This window comes from Watersipora subatra, chromosome 1, assembly GCF_963576615.1.
Source record: "Watersipora subatra chromosome 1, tzWatSuba1.1, whole genome shotgun sequence".
NCBI lineage: Eukaryota > Metazoa > Bryozoa > Gymnolaemata > Cheilostomatida > Watersiporidae > Watersipora > Watersipora subatra.
In genome coordinates, this window is record NC_088708.1 from 55,165,134 (window position 1) to 55,187,575 (window position 22,442).

Genomic DNA, 22,442 nt, shown 5'->3' on the forward strand with positions numbered 1-22,442 from the left:
TAATAATATTTTAGACCCGCTACGGTTTTTTCTGTTGGATTCTCAAATTTATTATGTTATTGTTAATATACTGCGCACTTAGAAAAGCAATATACTTATTTTAGTAGCTGATAGCGAACTGTTTAAAAATTGTAATGGTTATAAAATCCATTTCCAAAACCCAAAGAAGAATTTGCAATTAAACAGGCAGAGGAAGAGAACTATAACTTCATTAAATTACATGTAGCATACATGAATTATTATGTAGGTTTGTTGAATGGTTTTAGTATGTTTTAAATAGACTGCTCTAACCATAGATTTGTCATTCTTATTCCATTGACTTTATCACAATAAGGATTCTTTGCAAAAGCTTATAAGTACTATTTAGTAAATATAATGATATTATGGTAATCAAAGAGTTAAGAAACATTGAAATATTAAAAGAATTACAGTATTAAGTTAAAATCATATATCATTAATGCTGGTGCAATCAAGTTGTTGTTCAGGGAATCCTAAAGGTTGACTACCAAAAATACAAAACTTCACTAAAATAATATTTAATTTGCTTGTAATATATATATTCAGCGAATCATCCAGCTGTTGGAAACCACCACCTTAGAAAGTACGTGAAGCATATTTAACTTTTTTATTATTTTACTCCTCCATGCTCACAACACGGTTTTCCAGTCTAGCTTTCTCAGCCTCAAACACAAGCCTGTGACTGTAGAGTGTCTCGTCAGGTCCTGCTAAAATGCGGCTCTGATCTTTGGCTCGAACTGCGTCAATGAAGGTAACCATGAGATGATGGTCGGCACCATTATGTCCTCCTATTCTTTCCCCTGACTCTGCATGATATTCGGTAGTTTTTCTACTCAAAAAGTCATAGACCTTGACTGGCCCATAATAATCACAAGTAATCTCTCCTTTGCTTCCTGAAATGACTGTCTGGCGACTGCAAATTCTCTCGGTAAAAGCAACCATGGTCAAGGTTGCTGTGGCTCCACCAATAAACTGCATGCTTACGACCTGATTCGACATTACATCGTTATCGCAGTCGTAGACACATCTACCATACTGACCATTTCGTAGAGCGTCTGTCAAATCCTCGATATCAGCTGTTTTTGTAACTACTGACACTGGCCAGTCAAAATTGCCTTCCTTGGCCCTGCCCAAATATATTTTTTTGGCAGAATAGGCACATGTATCTTCTATTGGGCAACTAAGGCAGTTTAAGCCAGCATTTGCTGGTTTATTCGCCGCTGTGAAATGCATCAGCGAGCCAAATGAGGAGATATTGGTGCATTTCTTATTTCCCATCCAATAGTTAATCAGGTCGAGGTCATGACAGCATTTCGCCAGAAGGGATGAAGAGCTTTTGCTCTCCTTTCTCCAATTCCCTCGAACATATGAGTGAGCGTAGTGCCAAAAGCCTACTGGCTCAGTGTGCTGGATATTGTGAACTTCTCCGATTTCTCCAGATTCAATCAGCTCTCGAATGCGTATGTACTGTGGGTAATATCTCAGCACGTGGCAGACACCAAACATTACACCATTTCTCTTTGCTGCTTGCACAATTTCACAGCAATCCTCGTACATCACGGCCATTGGTTTCTCCAGGAGGATATGGTATCCCTTTGCAGCGAGTTTAACAGCTGGCTCTTTGTGCATTCGATCCTGGGTAGTTATGATAGCTAATTCTGCTAACCTCTCATGGTCTAGCATCTTTTCCCATGTATCCCATGCCATATCCTTTTTTATAGAGTACTTTTTAACCATCCGATTTCTTAGCAACTCAATTGGTTCTGCAACGCCGACTATTTTGAGCTTGTCAGGTGCAAATGTTGCAAACTCAGCATAGGTAGAACCTCTGTTCCCCGCGCCAACAATAATGGCAGTTGTCGCCATAATTCTGTAATTAGATATGAAAGGAGTATTTACATAGCTACTGTTGTCATGCATACATAACAGAAAAAAGATGGTTTCAACGCATGTAGGGATAGGTCGTCTAACTCACAGCTTGCTTTTGCTGCCCTATTACATCAAGGACACGAATATTTAGGCGGGCTCAACAGGATCTTTAATTAGGAAGCAAATTAATTATTCCTATTACTCATGCAACCACAAGTAAAGCTAAAAAAGTTATTAAACCTCTTTCACATACTTCAAGGAGGTAAAGTTAGGCGTGTCTTATTGAGTCATTAAAAGTATCACATGACGTGGTAAGGTACAAGATGGTGTTACAGCTAAAGACATATAAAGCTGCGTTTTACTCTTTAGATCTCTGACAGCTTACAAACAACCAATAGGGTTCAGAGAAAAGGCAAAGCTCATTCTAGAGGTTCCCAGATTTTTTTACTATTACAACTACTTAAATTGTTTTTTGCAAAATAATTCTTTAATAGGTTAAGCTTCAGCTCTGCTCTTCATAACACATTTTGCTCATTTATTAATTTGCATTCTGGTGCCTCTTGTTACATCTGTGTGACAGAAACTAACCGTACTCTGTAGTAATTTGAGTGTTGAACTGGAATCTATTAATTATCATAATATCAACGTTAAGTCCTGAAGCTCTGGTTAGAAATTTGGTTCTTACGGGCACTCCCTTCCATCTTAGACTTGTCAGTCTTCTTGTTTGTATAAGAACATCTCCACAAACCACTTGTACTAGCGAATTATTCCAATTAGGAATCACTTTAAAGTTCAGCCCTTCCCTTTTGAAAATCATTTTGCTAATAACCCGTTAGCATTTGCTAGTTTATCACTGAATATAACTATAAGGAAATAGTAGAAGTTCTTCTCTTATATAGGTTAAATTGAATTGTTTTTACTTTTGTTTGTATTTAATCTTTGAGACAATACTTTGTTTATGGGAGTATCAGATGTATAAGGGAGTGGTCAACATTTTGAGAAGTGATTAGGATTTCTGGGCGTATCATCATCTGTCACTAGAGGACAACCACTTGGCATGCATTATGGCAACATTAAGCATGTATGCCTGTAATTATTTTTATTTGGTTAACGGGGAAACATTTTTACTTGGTGGGTTGCTACACACGATGGAATTTAGGGTAGAGCTACTGGCAGGCTACATAGTTTTGGCGAAGTTGATAGGTTTTTTTATGATAGAAGATCAACATGTCTTCACAGAGCTCACCAAAAATTGGATTGTTTGCATTATTTAATATCTTTGCATGGTCAAACATGTCTACCACCTAGATATTCGAGCTCCTGCACCAATAGATCTACAGTAGTACCTCAATTACCAGAGTTGGCTATAGTTATCACAAAGAACCTTTCATCTAACAAGTCTCCGGCCATTCCAGTGATTGGAAAAATCTTAGGTCACTATTAAACTTCAAGACAGCCACTTGAAGAGGTAGAGCTTTTTTATTATAAAGGTTAAGCATTGCAGATCAATAGGTCCGTGCACGCTGTCACTCAAATCGACGATTAGTTGTGCGATTGACCACATCGATGGGCTGCTATGACCTCATTTTGCGATGAACGGACAACGTAATCGTTGCTAGCGACAATGAGATGAACTTTCAACATGTTGAACTTTGACACTGATGATCGCAACTTTTAGCATCTTGATTGGCTGTTTGTTGACTGCATTGGATCTAATTACAACAGTTGTGAAGATTGATGTCAATTATTATTTGTAAACATGGCGAAGAATAACATGAATGAATTACATAATCAGATAATTAAAAGATAACAAAAAGACCTGCTATATCTCCAATGTAATTTCATAGTTTTTATTGGTTGTTGATTAGCGGTGACCCCCAGCTAATAGCTCATAGTGTGTACACCTTACTTCAAAACAGCTAATCGTTGCAGTCCAACGCACCGCTAAACGTTGATTTGAGCGATAGTGTTCTGAATTCTTTATCACAATAGTGTTTGTCTTTGTTTTTTATTTAGTTCAGTTACCAAAGATCTGGTTTTTAATTATCAATATTAATATTATCAATATTTAATTGTCAATGTAAAGTAAAACTCCTTTGCAGTAGTTAACAACTGTTTGATGAACTGAAGAGCAATAGCTTGTACCATTTTTCCTTCATAAAGACTGAGGAACGAAGGCTGGAACTCTCTAGGGTATTCATGAAACTTTCCTTTAAAATGACACACTTAGTAATGTGCTAATCCGGCTTACCCTTAAGTGTGGCATGTAGCACCCGTGAGTTCCTGAACTAATTGTTGTTCTCATTAGCAAAATTTAAAAAATTGGAACATCAGCTGCGCCCTCATTAGCAATTTTGTTCAGACAACTTCATAAGAACCTGCAAAAAGGGTGTTTCTTATTGCTATCGGCTTTGTTATTTATGTGCAACTGATAGAAGCAATGATTTTTATGTTTATAATATACCTTCCCGCAGCAGTAGTTGAAGTCTGCTAGTTTGAAAGGTCACTGCTATTCCAGACCTCTGGTTTGACCAATCGCTCTGATGCATCTCACTCAATCGCAATGACAGACATCCATTTTGGCTTAGTAGGAATCTCCCCTCTTTTAACCCCGGCACAATTTTATTCTCTACTGTCTCATCATAAGTATACTAGTCACGAGAAGATTGATACTCGAGAGAACTCAAAAGTTATGTCTGGGCCATGTCTATGATGTCTAACAATAAGTAAGCAGCTCAGTAGATGAATCCATAATCATCTTATACCACCACATTTGCATAGAAATGCTTAATTACTCTAGTCATAGTATTCTGCCCTATTGTTTTTTCTCTTTTGGTTACACTCTCTCTTGATTAAAACCATATTACCGTGAGCCCTTTTTTGCCAGCACGTGTACCGATCTCAACGGTTTCTAAATATAAATTGTTCATCGCAGTTAGGAGTGACTAATTGCTTCATTTTTCTGTAATCTACCAATGATTCGAATGCTGTTTTTATAATAAAACTACGCCTTTTGTGCCCTTGAATGTCCAAAATCGTCACACGTGATCGACCAGTTTGGTTTGTAAGATTTTGTTTCAGGTAACCTCTGTTGATGAGGTGTTTTTAGTTACAGAATCTCAGATCTACATCTCTGCAATAGATGATGAAAACCTTGTAGGCTACATAGTAAAGCTCCATTCAATTACTAGCTGAACATCAGCATTCTAAACCAGCAGGTGCATTCAAAGTTGTTAAGTTGTTCTTTAGATTATTTGTTTAGTATGTCAAAGTTAAACAGCGAATGATTATTTAAGACACTGGGAGGTTGCAAACAGTCTCATCAAAGGAATTCTCAAACTAAATACCTCGAGAAGTTAAAGGCTGACCACTAAATATGCATAAATGTGTATTTGAGAGAAAAAGTTTGTGGTTGTTCAGTCAACTAACCGGAGAAACCATCATCTATCATTACAAGGAATTGTTGTTGAAAGGTTCCTGGCGAATGACAAGTGATTTGCACTGCCGGCCTAATCGTGAACAGCTACTATATGGGTGGATCAGTGAATCATTTTGTATATCAGGCAATGCAAAGTTTCTTGATAACATATGCAACTAGCATTAGGCTTGACTTGCTATGTTACTATGTCCCCTTGTCCTTTACTTTGAGTTGCTATGTCCCCTTGTCCTTTACTTTGGGTTACTATGTCTCTCGATTCAGTGGATGCATTTGCTTGCTGATCGGATCGACACCTCAAAGGTATCGACATTTAATTAACGATGAACTAACACAAAATTATCGGAAAGTATCGGTATTTTTCTATCATACGCGATTGTTTGAGGTGGTCTGGCTGCCAAGTTGTTTCAAGATTAAAATCAACAAAGTTTCCTCACAGTTAAAACACTCAGAAGAAACATACGTGCGAAATGACATCACTAATTGCTATCGCTGATACCCGTTGATACCCTTCAACTTGTAGTGTTGTGCGTCTTCGTTCTCTCGGTTTCTCTGCAACTATAGGAATCATACTTGCACTTTTGCTTGATGTAAATGTTTTAACCACAATCAAGTTTTGTTGATTTTAATCTTGAAACATCCTGGCAGTCAGATGACCTCAAACATCAAAAACAATCGCAAATGATAGAAAAATACCGATACCTTGTGATAAAACCTAATAAAATTTTGTGCAGGTTCATTTGTAAATAGCCTGCAATCGGCACTTGCACAGTATTTACATATTTTCATTTTTTTAAATAGTTTTTACTTATCTGCTTGACTAAACCTTAAGCATTCAGGACCTGCTAAGACTTTTAGGACTTGACTCTGCAGCAACATGATCTGTTGCTGCAGAGAATTGTTAGGCAAGATTTCCTCATCATTTTGCTCTTTTTAGAATTGTATTACTATGGCGTTAGTGATTACTGGCAGCAGTGCTTACTGGCATAGTTCGTAACTTTGTACTGATGACAACAACGGATCGATCGTTGTCATGAGTTTATAGCTACTAGCAGGTGTCACATGACAGATAGGAATGCTAGTAACTCTTGCTGATATCTACTTGTGTCTAGCAACAATGCTCGCTTTGCTTTTTTGATAGCTCTAGTAAAGATAGTGTCAAACACAAAGGATTTTTGTTAAGCAGTATTTTTGTTGCTCAAGAAAACTTCAGCCGTAGTTTATGTTGTGACAGTTGCGAAAAATGATGAATATAAACATTTGTAAGTGATCATATGCTAGTTGAGTCGATATAGCTGAACTGAATTAATACGACCTAGTATAGTTCTATGCCTTAGTAGCAATCTAATTGTGTGATTGTACCCTAGTAAGTATTTCCAACATGTTGAGTTGGAAATGCATTTCCCTCTCGTTTAGTCATTCTACCTTAGTTGAGTCATTCCCCTTGTTGAGCCATTGTACTTTCGTTGAGTGATTTTACTCTTGTTGAGTAATTCTACCCTCTTTGAGTGGTTCTACCCCGTTTAATCGTTCAAACCGCGTGGAATTGTTTCCCTCATTGGGTCATTCCATCTTGTTGAGTCATTTCCGTTGGTTGTGTCATGACCCCTCATGGAGTCATTCCGCCCTCATTCATTCATTCTGCCTACGTTCAGTCATTCTACCCTCATTGTGTTGCTGTACCCCATTGTGTTGCTGTACCCTTATGGAGTTATTCTACCCTAGTTGCGATCGTATTCTAATTGAGTCACTTGGCCTAGTAGAGTTGTTCTACAGTCGCTGAGTCGCTCACACCATGTACAGTGTCTGTAACCTTGTTTAATCATGCTACTCTAATTATTGTTATTATTCCCTTTCTAGTTGAGTCAGAAAGTTTTAGTTAAATTGTTACACTTTCCCTGCGTCATTGCACCCTAGCGGAGTGATTGTAGGCCACCTAGTTTAGTCATTTTATCTTAGTTGAGTCATGATATCTTAGATGAGTCATTCTGCCCTAGTTGGTTCTCTCTACCCTCATTGAGTTGCTGCACCCTCATTGACTCATTGTACGCCGGGTGAATCATTGCATGCTAGTTAAGTCATTGTATGCTAGTTAAGTCACTTTAACCAGTTGAGTCTGCTCACCTTAGTTTATCTATTATACCTTATTTAGATCATGGTGTTCACCAACCTGCTAGCTAAAAATAGACAAGGCTGATAAGGCTCCTACTTCCCTAGTAGAGCATCTTCAGTGGTACTAAACCTTGACATGTGGTCAATAGATTCACCATATTTCTGGTGTCTATGATTAGTATAGAAAATAGTTACGGCTAGTTTTCAGCAATACTTACCAGTTCTAGTTGCAGCTTGTGGTTATTGGGTGGATAGTAGAATCAGCAGAACAGTTCAATTCAACCCTTAGTTTTACTCTATTTGACCTAGCAGTTTTATGAAGTACATTAGTGTCACAGTTATTACACAGCTATCAAGATATCGTTGATGGAGTTTTATTGGCTGTTCTTTATCAGCTGATGGCTGTGTGACAATCAGGCTTTTTAGCATTTCATATTCCGTTTATCAAAGAAGTTTCTGCTATGTGAACGAGTTTCTAGGATTTGTTAAAATCCCATAAATGCTTCACAGACGGGCTTTGAGGACACTGACCCTAGAAAACACCATTAATCGGCTTCCATTGACGCCCATATGAACATGATTATTGATTTTCTCTTTCATTACAGTCAAAACTTATCATTCGGGTTAATCCTTTCCGAGATTGCCTTCATATGCCAAAATGGTCATATGTTGGAGACAATATTCTCAATATTTCATTTACTTCATTCAAAAAGTAGGCCTATTGATGAACATGTCAGGTGATAGTATGGCGATTTGGTAGTCGCTAGACTTTAACAACTAAACCGTTCACAACCAGGAAGGCTTGTAACTTTACCGATGTGTGTGGGTATTTTATTTTGCTATTTCACTAACATCGCGTCACCGACACCCCTCCACAATGTGAAGTCTAAAACTGCATAGCATGCTATTACATATCATACTAATGTAAAATCACACATGTAAAACTTTTAAAAAACATTCCATACAAGCGAAAATGTAAACCAATGTATGCATTTAAAAATATAATAAAATATTAAGAGGCATATTGATTACTAACTCCTATTGTTATTAACTACTTTGCTATTAACTCTTGACTATCAAATTGACTTTTAAATAGAGTTATAAAAAGAAAATATGCCTTCAAATTTAGAATGAAATGAAAAACTTAAAATTTCAACAAATTGAAACACAGGTTACAACATCATCGTAGGTAAATCACAAGCAATAGATATCAGCTGGTAGAGACATGTATCAGCTTCCCTGCATGTGCATATTTATTTATGATCTACAACAAGTTGGAGGTAAGTTAACAAATTTCTTTACCTGAGTTAATTTCCGAATGAGTTAATTTTGTTTCGCCCGAAGGAGAGTGCAAAATATAGGCGACATTCGATTCGCCAATGAAAGTGTTAAACTTATTTTTTCAATATTTGGATAGGGTGTTTGAAAAATACAACGCCACCCTTTAATTAAACATCACTACTAATGAAACGGCATTCTAAGGAAAGGGTTGAAAACTGGAGCGCCATGGCATTCAAATGAAGGTTGACGGTATTCATGTGTCTGCTTCTATGTTTGGCTGTTTCATCATTTTATTATTCCATCCAGCCTTTGCATGTTCTCTAGTTTCAGGCTTTATCTTTTTTGTGTCAGATAAAAATACTAACTGAACTGCTTGGAGGAGTTTCTAAATCTCAAAATGATTGATCATGTTTTACAATTTTTTTGCTTTTTAATTCCACGAAAGACATGAATCGTCTTCTTCCTTTTTTTGCTGTTGCTAGCATACTAGTGCTCTCACCCTTTCCTTGTGATCCGTGAGATTACAAACTAAAAAAGATGAAATGCGTAGTATCGAACCAGACTATGTGAAGGAGAGCCGTGTACATATGTACTGATTTACAGAACATCAATCTTTTAAGAAATTTCAGACATGTGAAAGAAAATAGTCTGAGTGCACAGCAAGTACCTATTATACCTGCTAGAACTTTATTTGTGTTGCATGTTGAAAACTGTATGTTGAAATGATCATAAGTCAAGGTTTTACTGTACTTTCTAAAAGGACCCATGAAAGTGAATTTGCATGAACTGATTCAGAGAGATAACATTTTTTCTAATTAAATAACAGTTAGTGTATGGTTCACTTGTTTTTCCGAGATTTTGTAGGCAGTTTGTTTGGTTTTAGTGCCTGCCAAATGATAATTTAATATGGGTAGCCTCATTGAATTGAAATGGTCAAAAATCAGTTACATATTCAAATTAATGAATTCATGAATACAAATGTTCTCATAATTGAGAAATCCATCATTTCAAATGCATTAACAGTCAGCATTACCTGTTTTAGTACCCTGGTAGTTTCGTGTGCCGTGAGAGATCGTCAGGTGGAATAACTATATGTACAATTATTCTGGACTGCCAGGAGGCAGTCTATTGGCACTGGTGGCAGTCTACCGTGCTGAAAGTCCCGAGATCGAATTCTTTAGGATGCAATATTGTTTTAAGCTTATATCCACGGCTTTGGATAAACTGACACTGCACCTATTATAGTAAATACTATATTAAGATTATATTATATTATTATAGAGGTGATTCGCTGTGCCGTGTTGAGCAGACTTTACTATATAGACTTCACGGCACAGCGAATCACCTCTATCACAGATTAATTGTTACCGATTACCACAAAGTCTGTTAGTATGGCTCACTGAGTAGAGATGGCAAAATTGCTGACAGTGTATAAGTCTATGTATTTGATGCAGCGATTGTAGGTAAATTTATTTGATTATGTACTCATTGAATAATATTTCACCCTACTAGTCATAATAGCTTTTTGTACAACTACCATTTTCATATAATTACGAACTATTATAAACGGTCAGTTATGAACAATGTGAGAGTAGAGCTCTCCCACTAAGTCAAATATTTTTGGTTGCGTAATACTAAGATATTATAATACTTTCTTGTGGTAGTGTTAAGCCTGCCGTTTAGCTATTACATCATTTTATTGCATAATAAACCTTTGATATATTTTTCTATGATACATGCTCAAATATTACGTAAAAAAGGTAGAATTTCCCATTTTAGCTGATTAAGGTTTTGCGATGCATGCTGTTATGAACTATGTATTGGGAAGACAACTGCGCAAGTTGTAGTTAACAGTGTTTCAGCTTACTGCCATATACTACCAGATCTACCAATTCTATATGCATTTAGTTATCAAATATATCAGATGATAAAAAATTGTCTTAAAATTTACAACGCAAACATAATTTCTCCCAAGTGAACCCATCGGCAGCATATTGTAACTTGATAAAGGCTCTGTTGATGGTTGGTACAGTCTGCGAGGCTCATGGAATGCTATGCCAACGACTTTCAGATTTCCCAACTTTTGAGTCCATTGTGCATTATATCAAAGGATTCTAGGTCTGTGAGGCTTTAAGTCAATGGGTCTCTAGATGTTTGAAGCTCTTGATCTATGACGGTTTGCTGCTCTATGTTTAGGGGATTTAACAGTTTAGATTCCAGGGTTTGTCTATTGGGCTATAGGATATTAGGTTATGCTTTAGGGCTCTATATTTAGGGAATGCTATGTCAATGGAGTTCTCAGACCCTAAGGTTCTAAGATTACAGAACTATAGGTCTATGCGAAATTACAGCTCAAAGTTTGAAGAACTTTAATGTTCAATGGCTATATGTCAATTAGGATTTATGTCTATGAGGCTCTTGGTGTATGAGGCTTTAAGTCTCTGTGTCTTAACCTCTCTTTGTAAATACTGCTGTAGGTCATCGAGACTTTAGATCTATGTGGCTATAGTGTCAGAAGTGTTACCCCTTAGAATGAGCCCTTAATGTGATCCACGCATGAGAGGAAAAAAATTCTAGAAATTTTCAAGTTGACATTTGACACCAGTTTTTGGTCAGAGTTGCCAATTTCTATTTACGGTCTATACAGTATGTAGGAACCATTCCAATTATGGTGGCAACATAGCAGTGTCCTTGCCCACAGCAGATCTTGTATATGTCCTTGGGCTATATTTAGTCCTTTTGGCTTATCTATGGTTTGTTTAGCTGATCAGAATTAGGATGCTGATGTCTTTAAACAAGTTGCAAAAAGAACTTGTTCTGCGTAAGCCGGCAACATTCCGCAGGTTTGCCTTTTCATTTGCCATTATTACTGTATGTACTTTTTTTAGCATCGATCATGCTTGGTTAATGTAATATCCTACATTTGCTCCAGTTAATGAAATTCAAACGAGATAACAGTTCAGCGGTTTTGGTGTTTCATAGCCAAATATCGGTAAAGAAAGGTTGATGGTGTGTAGAATAGCCTGTAATAACACAATCAGATTATAACTGCTCAATTCTGTGCGTATAATAGAACATTTATAGCAAACATCTCTATTTTTTACTTGCTGTTGTGTAAGATTCTTTTCACATAAGACATCTGAAAACTGTTAGTAGATTATTTGGGATTTTTATAATTTGGTGTTAAGAGTATGACTACTGTTATTTGTTCATAAGTAAATCTAATATACATCAGTAACTCTGTATCAACCTGATCCTTCAGAGCCCCACCCATAGGAAGCGCTAGGAACATTACCAGTATACTCGACAGACCCTTCATAGCACACTTAGGCAGTAGTTCTGATTGTATTAGAACATATCAGACACAATCATACATTACTAGTTAAAATATTAAGAAATGTCATAATCTTCAGCTTGATATTTAAGAAAGGAGCAGACAACTCTCTCATCTACATTAACTGTTATATCACACGTATTATGACATTGTAATAATGTTCTAGACTTGTTAAGATTTTTCTCTGTTGGATTATCAAGTTGGTTATGTCATTCTTAATGTAATATGTATTTAGAAGTGCAACATAGGCTACTTAACGTAACTAACTTTATGCAGTTTTAAAATAATACTGCTATAATAAAAATTAACTGTCAACAGTTAAAATTAATAACAGTTATTGTTTACTTTATTATCATGTTAGTATGAGTTTTATGTAAAATTGTAATAAATGCAATTAGTTGTTAAACTTTAGTCATTTATATGTTTGATGCATTTATAATAATAAAATGTTTAAAACAAAGCAGCTTTACTTTATTTTGTAAAATGCTCCATGGTTTGGGCAAACTTTTGGTAGGTCAGTTAAAATATGAGCTCTTCAAACGCATTAGGTCGGTTGCCTTGTGACCATCGCTTAAGAGAGCATGTGCTCAGCAAGAACTACGACTCTATCTGATGGAACTAATTATCTCAAGCTTTAGGTGAGGTTAGTCATTAATTCTTAGGAAATCAGTGAATCTCAACAACTTTTGTTCTTTTTATTGTTATCATCCCACGACCAAACGACCGGATGCGAAGTTTGAGAGTTTTTATGATAAATGCATGTGCATGCACACAACTTACGAAAATTATTCTTCAACAACGAGATGAACCCTTGTTTTGAAATCTCATCAACACATTTAACCATCGTTTTGTAGAGTCGGTAAAGTATAATAACGATACAAGACACATTTAAGCCTATTCAAATATGTTACCAAGTTTTTGTATACTGTCGGCATTATCTTAAAACTTACCCATCTGATCGGATTATACACAAATAGACAGATTATTTTGAACGAAAATCGCCACAAAACTCTTGAAAAGCTTGAATCAATAAAAGTTAATACCGGCCTACGATACACCAATAAAGCCGTGCGACAGATAGTAGAACTATTTAGCAGTGCGTATTTCACGAGAAAACCGTGCTCATTTCATCAGTCTATGGCATTTTTTACTTGTAATTGAATTTATTCGAAGGTTTCTGTAATAAACGTAGACCGTTTGAGGCGTAGACTGAATTACATGTACGAAATTCTGGTACACAGTTTATCAGCCTGTGTTTTTTGTCCAATACCGAAGGTTTCACTATTTAACACGTTAGCCGAAATTCTTTACAACTTATGTACAAGCTAGGGCCCAACTACAACGCCTCTTTATGACGAGAACATTTTTTATTTTGCTGCAGTTTGCATGAAACTTTCAGACGCGTGAATGCTCATACTCGCTTTCTGCTTAAGATCGCTTATCAAAACCATTCTACATTCAACGCAACCAACTTTCAAACTGTGTATAGTACACAATAGTTTGCCATTTTACTTATAATTTTGCATTTCAGAGTTATAATAACCATATTTCTTTATTTTTGTTAAATTACATACATTACAGTAGATTAGGCCTACAGCTTTATAACACTTTTATAACAGCTTTTATTTTGCTGCAGTTTGCAGAAATCTTCCAGACGTGTGAAAGCTCATAGGTTTTCTATTATTACTGTATTACTATATTAATAAAATTGGTTATTCTAATAATATCAGTGCATTTTACCTCTAATATTGGCTAATATTGCATTTCTCCTATTGCAGGGGAGAGATATAAACATATAATATTTTCCTTTCATTGTTGCTGTTTGTCATGACCAAACACTTTTTAAATAAATTTTCTAAAAATCTATATAAATACCACAGCTTCTCGATACTGTTAACTATGACGTTTTGAAATGTAAACAAAATTGTGCATTGGTTTTCTATTATTACTCTATTATTAATATTGATTATTTTAATAATATCAGTGCATTTTACTTCTAATATTGGTCAATATTGCATTTCTCCTATTGCAGGAGGAAATATAAACATCTTTTCCTTTCATCATTGCCGTTTGTTGTATATAATAACACCCACACCCAGTACATTACAGCTACCATTGCAGTTATCCTATTTGACTGCTAATATTGCATTTCTCAACCATCAGTACCCTTTCTTTTTTTCCAATATCACTTTGGTCGTGGGTTGTATGACAGGAGAATTTTTAGTATTAATATAAGTTCCACGTGAAATTAAATGAAAGCAATTACAGTAGACACTCCTACAATGTAAATAATACTCCAGGAATGTTTACGTTACAGGGATTTTACATTATACGAACAGTAAAATACATATAAATTGCCTAATCCGTTCCAATATCTTTTTAAAACTCACCGCTTTGGCCATACAAAAATTAAAAAAACTAAACGTAATTTTTTAATTTGTTGGCCATATTGTAACTGTAATATTATTAGTTTGCATAAACAACTTGTCTCTTTTTTTGATCAATATCACTGATTTTATAGACAAAGATTGCTGCAATTTTACAATAAGTTGATGGGGAACGCGCATATTTGACGTCCATTCACAATGATTTGTTTATTTTTTCTAGACAGCAAAGTCTATTGTGAAAAGTGAAACTAGTAATAAATATTTTATGCGTCTACAATAAAGCAAAACAGAGATATATTTTACTATAAAAAGAGCGGTGTCTACCTGTCCGTCGTCTATCTGTATTCAGGGGTCAAGGTTAGGATAAAAGATTACTGTCGGCAATACTCCCAACTCGTGACATTTAGATTGGTAGACGGAAGCTATAACACCTGCACCAATAGATCGCCTTTAAGTATTTGTTCATGATGGAGCAGCTACCTACAGTATTTTCTGTCTTGTCGACACATCCGACGATCTTTCACAACAAATTGAAACGCCATTAAAATTGTATACATAATAGATGTAACACTATACTTACGACAATTTTTCTCACAAGCGCGGCGAACTATGTTACTATTCAAATCAAATTTGTGAAGTTGCCCCCACTTGACACTTTAAGCTATATGAAACTTTTTACTTAGTACGAAGCAAAGACTTTGCATAAATTCTTTTACGTTATATGAAAATTACATGATAGGAGGTATGCGTTATACTAGTGTCTACTACATTAGCATACATAAATTATTATGTAGGACTGATGAATGGTTTTAGTATGTTTTAAATAGACTGCTCTAACCATAGATTTGTAGTTCTTATTCCATTGACTTTATCACAATGAGGATTTTTTGTAAAAGCTTATATGTAATATTTATTAACTATAATGATATTATGGTATTCATAGAATTAAGAAACATTGTGATATCACAAAACTAAAGTAGTAAATTAAAATCATATATAATGAATACTGGTGCAATAAAGTTGTTGTTCAGGGAATCCTAAACGTTGATCGCTAAGAGTTCAAAACTTCACTAGAAGATTGTATAATTAGCTTGTAATATATATATTCAATGAATCGTCCAGCTGTTGGAAACCACCACCTTGGAACATCACTTGAAACATATTTAAATTTTTTATTTACTTCTCCATGCTCACAACCCTATTTCCTAGTCTGGCTTTCTCCGCCGCAAACACAAGCCTGTGACTGTAGAGTGTCTCATCAGGTCCTGCTAAAATGCGGCTCTGATCTTTGGCTCGAACTGCATCAATGAAGGTAACCATGAGATGATGGTCGGCACCATTATGTCCTCCTATTTGCTCTCCTGACTCGGCATGATATTCGGTAGACTTTTTATTCAAAAAGTCATAGACCTTGACTGGTCCATAAAAATCACAAGTAATTTCTCCTTTGCTTCCTGAGATGACCGTCTGGCGACTGGAAACTCTTTCGGTAAAAGCAACCATTGTCAAGGTTGCTGTGGCTCCACCAATAAACTGCATACTTACGACCTGATTTGACATCACATCGTTATCACAGTCATAGACACATCTACCATACTGACCATTTCGTAGAGCGTCTGTCAAATCCTCGACATCAGCTGTTTTTGTAACTACTGACACTGGCCAGCCGAAATTGCCTTCCTTGGCCCTGCTTAAATATATTTTTTTGGCAGAATAGGCACATGTCTCCTCTATTGGGCAACTAAGGCAGTTTAAGCCAGCATTTGCTGGTTTATTTGTCGCTGTGAAATGCATCAGCGAGCCAAATGAGGAAATATTGGTGCATTTCTTATTTCCCATCCAGTAGTTAATCAGGTCGAGGTCATGACAGCATTTCACCAGAAGAGACGAAGAGCTTTTACTCTCATTCCTCCAATTCCCTCGAACAAAAGCGTGAGCGTAGTGCCAAAAGCCTACTGGCTCAGTATGCTGGATATTGTAAACTTCTCCGATTTCTCCAGATTCAATCAACTCTCGAATGCGTATATACTGTGGGTAATATCTCAGCACGTGGCAGACACCAAACATTACACCATTTTTCTTTACTGCTTGCACAATTTCACAGCAATCCTCGTACGTCACGGCCATCGGTTTCTCCAAGAGGATGTGGTATCCCTTTGCAGCGAGTTTAACAGCTGGCTCTTTGTGCATTCGATCCTGGGTAGTTATGATAGCTACTTCTGCTAGCCTCTCATGGTCTAGCATCTTTTCCCATGTATCCCACGCCATATCCTTTTTTATAGAATATTTTTTAACCATCCGATTTCTGAGCAACTCAATTGGTTCTGCAACGCCGACTATTTTGAGCTTGTCAGGTGCAAATGTTGCAAACTCGGCATAGTTAGAACCTCTGTTCCCCGCGCCAACAATAATGGCAGTCGTCGCCATAGTTCTGTAATTGGATATGAAATGAATATTTACATGGCTACAGCTTTCATGCATACATGACAGAAACAAGATGGCTTTAAGGGGGGGGGAGAATGTTTGCAAGCGTTCACAAACCTGCTAGATGAAAGTAGACAAGGTTGAGAAGGCTCTTCCTTCCCTAGTAAAGCATCTTCAATGAGCTACTAAACCTTGACCTGTGGTCAATATAATCACCATATTTCTGGTGACTATGATTAGTATAGAAAATAGCTGCGGTTAGTTTTCAGCAATACTTACCAGTTCTAGTTGCAGCTCGTGGTTATTGGGTGGATAGTAGAACCACCAGGACAGTTCAATTCAATCCCTAATTTTACTCTATTCGGCCAAGCAGTTCTAAAAGTATAATTATTAGTGTCACAGTAATTACACAACTATCAAGATATTGTTGGAGGGGTTTTATTGGCTGTTTTTTATTGGCTGATGGCTGTGTCACAATCAGATTGTTTAACATTTTAGGTAGGCATAAGTCCATGATTAGTGTACAATCATACTTTGACATGCAAGTGCCCCAACATTTAAGAAAGTTGAGATACGAGCAGAGTTTTAAGCAAATTTCTTCCTTGAGCTACGAGTAATCTCTGAGATACGAGCGGGTTCTAGATGGCAGCTACATATACGGCCAAGTATGCGAGCGGCCGCTTTTGAGAACAGTATCGCTCAGTCTTTGTGCTTGAATCAATTTGAAAAAGTTTTTAGAAGTTTGGCTAAATGTTGTAGTGAACTGGGGGCAAAAGTCGCTAAACTTATAATTTAGGTGTTTACATTTAAATTTAGCATAGTATTAAATAATGATTTTACTTTAATACTATATTAAAATATTTATCAGTATTACGAGTGCTACAATGAATTATATAAAGTGCATTTATTCTTATAAAAGTCTTTGCTCCAACATGTGATGGTTTTTACATACGAAGCAAATATCATAACAGATAAACTTACCATATCGAGGTGCGCCTATACAATCATACTTTGACATGCGACTGCCACAACACACGAGAAAATTGGGAAATGAGCAGAGTTTGAGCAAGTTTCTTCCTTGAGATAGAGTAATCTTTGCGATATGAGCATACCAGCCAGTTTTCAATGGCTACTATAATACGCCCAAGTATGCAAGAGGCTGCTTTCGAGAACAGCATCGCTCGATCTTTTTCCTTGAATCAGAAATTTTTGTTCAAAAGCTTGGCCAAAAGTTATAATGAAGGCGATTCAAAAAAGGCTAAACTAAAAAGGGATAATAAAAAATTGAGACAATACAGTTCCAAGTACGTTTAGTAAGAGGTTAAAACTCAGCTTCAAGTGCGTTTTTTGTAAACTAAATTCAAAGTTTTTGTTATGTAGTGGCACAAAGGTTTATCGTACTGAACCCGTTGCTGTCAAGTGTCTCTCAGACCATCGTTAGCGATTATGCCTATCTCAAAAGGAAAAATTGACAGTAGTGTACATATATGTACACTACTGTCAATTTTTCCTTTTGAGATAGGCATAATCGTAATGTTACATTTTATTTAAGATTTTATAGCTAAGTAGGTATTTGTTACTTTTTTAGCGTAGGTGCTGAATGACAACAGTTAAAAACCCATTTTTCTGCCGTAATATCTTGTTTTATGTGTTGTTTTTTTCATAGTATGGTAACGGGTTAATTTGTATTCAGTTATTTTATATAAGTAGTGCCTTGAGACACGAGTAAATTGACATAAGAGTTCAGTCCTAGAAGGCATTAAGCTTGTACCTCAAAGTATGACTGTAGTAGAAAATAACCGTAATTAGTATTCAGCAATACTTTTTAACTCACCAATTCTAGTTGTGTTGCGGCTTGTGATCGTGGGGTGGATAGTAGAATCAGCAGGACAATTCAATTCAACCCTTAGTCTTACTCTATTTGACCTAGCAATTTTATGAAGTACATTACTGTCAAGGTTATTTCACAACTATCAAGATATCGTTGATGGGGTTTTATTGGCTGTTTTTTTTTATCAGCTGATGGTTGTGTGTCAATCAGATTGTTTAGCATTTCATAATTTTGTGGAATGTGATCCACTGAGAGCTGAGCCTAGGGCTGAGCTAATCAGAGCCGGGCTGTGCTCAGTTAGGCAGAATAACGAGGTGAGAGTTAAGCCAGTCAGAGGGAGCCGAGCTGAATAGAGCCAAGCCAAAGCCGAGCTGGGTCAAGCCCAGCCAACTAAAACCGAGAGGAGGGGCCTACCCGCATTTAAGCCTGAACATTTGCGCTAGAGGGCAGAGCTGTTCTGGGCCTGTTCATTGCATGTGCTTGACTATTCTTGTACTCTTATGAACAAAGCAGAAATACATGTATAAACTTATGCATCGAGTCTTATACTGGTGGAGTAAGTAAGGGTGGCACAAAACCTTTACAATATTCTGTTTATCAAAGAAGTTTCTGCTATGTGAAAAAGTTTCTAGGATTTGTTGAAATCTCATAAATGCTTCACAGACAGGCTTTGAGGACACTGCCCCTAGAAAACATCATTAATCGGCTTCCATTGACTGCCCATAAGAACATGATTATTGATTTTTCTCTCTCGTTACAGTCAAAACTTAAGATTCGGAGTTAATCATTTCCGAGATTGCCTTCATATGCCAAAATGGTCATATGTTGGAGAAAATATTCTCAATATTTCATTTACTTCATTCAAAATGTAGGCCTACTGATGAACATGTTAGGTGATAGTATGGCGATTTGGTAGTCGCTAGACTTTAATTACTAATCTGTTCACAACCAAGAAGGTTTGGACGCTTGGTAGACTTGGACCTTTACAGATGTGTGTGCGGTATTTCATTTTGTTATTTCACTAGCATCACCTTACCCACACCACTTTATTACTTGAAGCCTAAAATTGCATAGCGTGCAATTTTACATTATTACATTACATTATTACATTACTGTAATTACATATTATACTAATGTAAAATCACACTTGTAAAACTTTTTAAACAACATTCAATACATGCAAACATGTAAACAAATGTGTGCATCTGAAAATATAATAAAATATTAAGAGACATATTGATCACTAACCTTTGGTAAGTTGGCTTTGTTATTAACTAATTTGCTTATTAACTCTTGGCTATCAAATTGACTATAAAATGAGTCGCACTATAAACTGAAACACTGAGTTGAATACATTTTCAACAGACATTAAGTTGCTTGTTGTATAACTGAATAGCGAAAACTGAGTGAGCCCGCTAAGCGGATGGTTCAAGGCAGCAACAACTTAAAGGGTGTCAGCACACCAGACTGTCGGGTCCCAACAAAAGTTGGCCCTACCAGCCCAGGTCTGTATTCCCTGGTTGCGAGTTGGGGTGGCAAATGTTAAGCGACTAGTAATGAACACTTGGGATTTGGGGAGTGGTGTAATCCTCCAACTGGGGTTGAGGCAGCACCTTAACTAAAAACTAAAAAGTTGGGACTGCTCAGCAGGCCAGCCACTCTAGGAAATACGAGCCTGCCCATGCTAATCTTATCCAAACATGCACTCAAGGTGTGACAGCAGCTACAGAAGCCAGACAGGCAGACCATAAACAAATCTGCGGCGAATAATTGCATAACCCAAACAGCTCGTTACATAAACTCCTCGTTTCAAGCAAGAAACAGAAAACTAGTGCAAATGTCTGCAAATTACACATATTTATGAGCAATATACTATATAGCATTTAAATGACATATAAAAGTAATACCATAACATGATAACCACAATGATGTATTATATAAAATATAGAAAAATTAAGCGCTTTGTGATAAATGAAATTAATATAGTGATATACCATAATAAATGATTTTGTTGTTACTAAATATTAATTTCAAAACAGGCAAATGGAGGTATAACCTTGATGATATAATAGATGGAAGGTGCTTAGAGTTGTGGTTGCGTCAAAAAGGTTGATTTAAAGTAATTAAAACCATTAAAAGGCTAAAACGTCGGCTACAATTTGATGTCATTTTTGTCTTTGTAGACTAACCCTGTCCAGAAATAGGCCTATATGCCTTTGAATGATGTCATCTTTCAAAAAAGCTCAGATTCCAGCAGGTGCTTCATTTGTGACGTAACTAGTGATACATCTGAAAAGAGTCAATGAGCGATAAATATAAGATCGCTTCGTTAGCCAATCATCAGAACGAATTTTTTATATAGGTCGTAATAAATGTTATTACTCGTAAAATGCGTTGTCTGTGATCTCAAATTTAGGGATTTTACTCTATTATTAAATCGCATAGACATCGATATTTACTAAATTAATTAACATCGGTACTTTAATGAATTACCCGATCGACACGTTTTATTGACGAACAACAGAACTGCAAAATTTCTGTAAACTTACTGCGAAGGTGAGTCCGCGTTTTCTGAGCATCAAATGGTTAAAGTGCTACATAGTAAGATAAGAGAGTAGAAGTAAATTTATTTTTTACTTCAAATCTCCTATAGATATACTGTTGTGTTTACATTTAGATCATACTTCCCTGTTTGAGGTTATAATGTAATTTAATGTGCGCGCATGCGAGATACGGATGCACAGTAAGTACTTGACTGCTTCTTTTTAATCTATAGCATCTAGCTATCCAATGGCTTAGATTGATGAATAATTTAAAGGTAATAATTTTAGTAGTCACGAATGCATTTACTAATTAATAGAATTATAACTTTTTGCTATCAATAATCCTCGTTTTATAATTTTTTGTCGTTTCACCTAGCTATATATGCTTCAAATTTTCTTTGGTAGTTTTAGCTAGTAAAATAGATTTATGATTTGATTTTAGATGTTCACTTCTCACTTGTAGAAAGTGAAGAAAATCGATTGATCAATGCACATAATTAACCTCCAGAACCAAAGCTTCAAATCGTTGGCTTGGTGTACTTATGCTTTAGTTAAACATTTATTCATTTTTAAAATTACACTCGCAATCTATCTACCTCCCAATTTGAACGCTTTCAGTAGATACGCGTTAGAATGACATATCTATGAATGACATATATTTATTGCTTTGTTTTACTGATTATAGGATGTTTATGTGGTCCCACCAGCCGAAGCAGCTTTGTCAGTGTGGAAACTGCCATAAATGGGAAAGAGAGACTTGAATGTGTGCTGCATAAACCATGATGTTTTGTTTGAGTTTGCTGCAGTAGATGAATTTGTCTTATTATATGAGCTGAAACTATGTGAGTGGCCACGACTTGGATGTATATCTTTAATAAAAGCTTTATGATAAGATGAAAATTTTTTTGTTTGTGAAAATTATATAATAAAATAATATTGTTGAAGATAATGCAAAACATGATTTGCAGAAGATTGAATACATCATAGCCCCGTTGACACCTGGGCTGAAATCTTGTCTAATAGATGGATTTATTAAGTGTAATCAGAACTGCATGGACAGGCACTTTTGCATAGCTCAACCATTTGTTTAGTACTTGAATCAACTGATCAAATGTGACCAGTGAATTTTTTTCTGCAAATTAATGCCAATAATGACTCGATAACGTTGACAGTCGACTATACAATGTACATGACTTTCAGGGATGTA

The 22,442-nt window shown here is 36.1% G+C and overlaps 2 protein-coding genes across 2 annotated transcripts; both read right to left on the reverse strand.

Annotated features, from left to right (window-relative positions):
* Nucleotides 1-287: 287 nt before the first annotated feature.
* Nucleotides 288-7,754, reverse strand: LOC137404392 (putative oxidoreductase YteT). Its single transcript, XM_068090593.1, has 2 exons — nt 7,654-7,754; nt 288-1,888 (listed from the first exon to the last, which is right to left on the reverse strand). The coding sequence occupies exon 2, from the start codon at nt 1,882-1,884 to the stop codon at nt 634-636; it is 1,251 nt and encodes a 416-aa protein (XP_067946694.1). The 5' UTR covers nt 1,885-1,888; nt 7,654-7,754; the 3' UTR covers nt 288-633.
* A 7,742-nt stretch (nt 7,755-15,496) lies between these two features.
* Nucleotides 15,497-16,864, reverse strand: LOC137385277 (putative oxidoreductase YteT). Its single transcript, XM_068071718.1, has one exon. It carries the CDS (start codon nt 16,862-16,864, stop codon nt 15,614-15,616), a length of 1,251 nt encoding a protein of 416 aa, XP_067927819.1. The 3' UTR covers nt 15,497-15,613.
* Between the last annotated feature and the right edge of the window lie 5,578 nt (nt 16,865-22,442).

Coding starts and splice junctions, on each gene's coding strand:
- LOC137404392 (XM_068090593.1), bottom strand. CDS start 1,884: ATGGCGACAACTGCCATTATTGTTGGCGCGGGGAACAGAGGTTCTACC.
- LOC137385277 (XM_068071718.1), bottom strand. CDS start 16,864: ATGGCGACGACTGCCATTATTGTTGGCGCGGGGAACAGAGGTTCTAAC.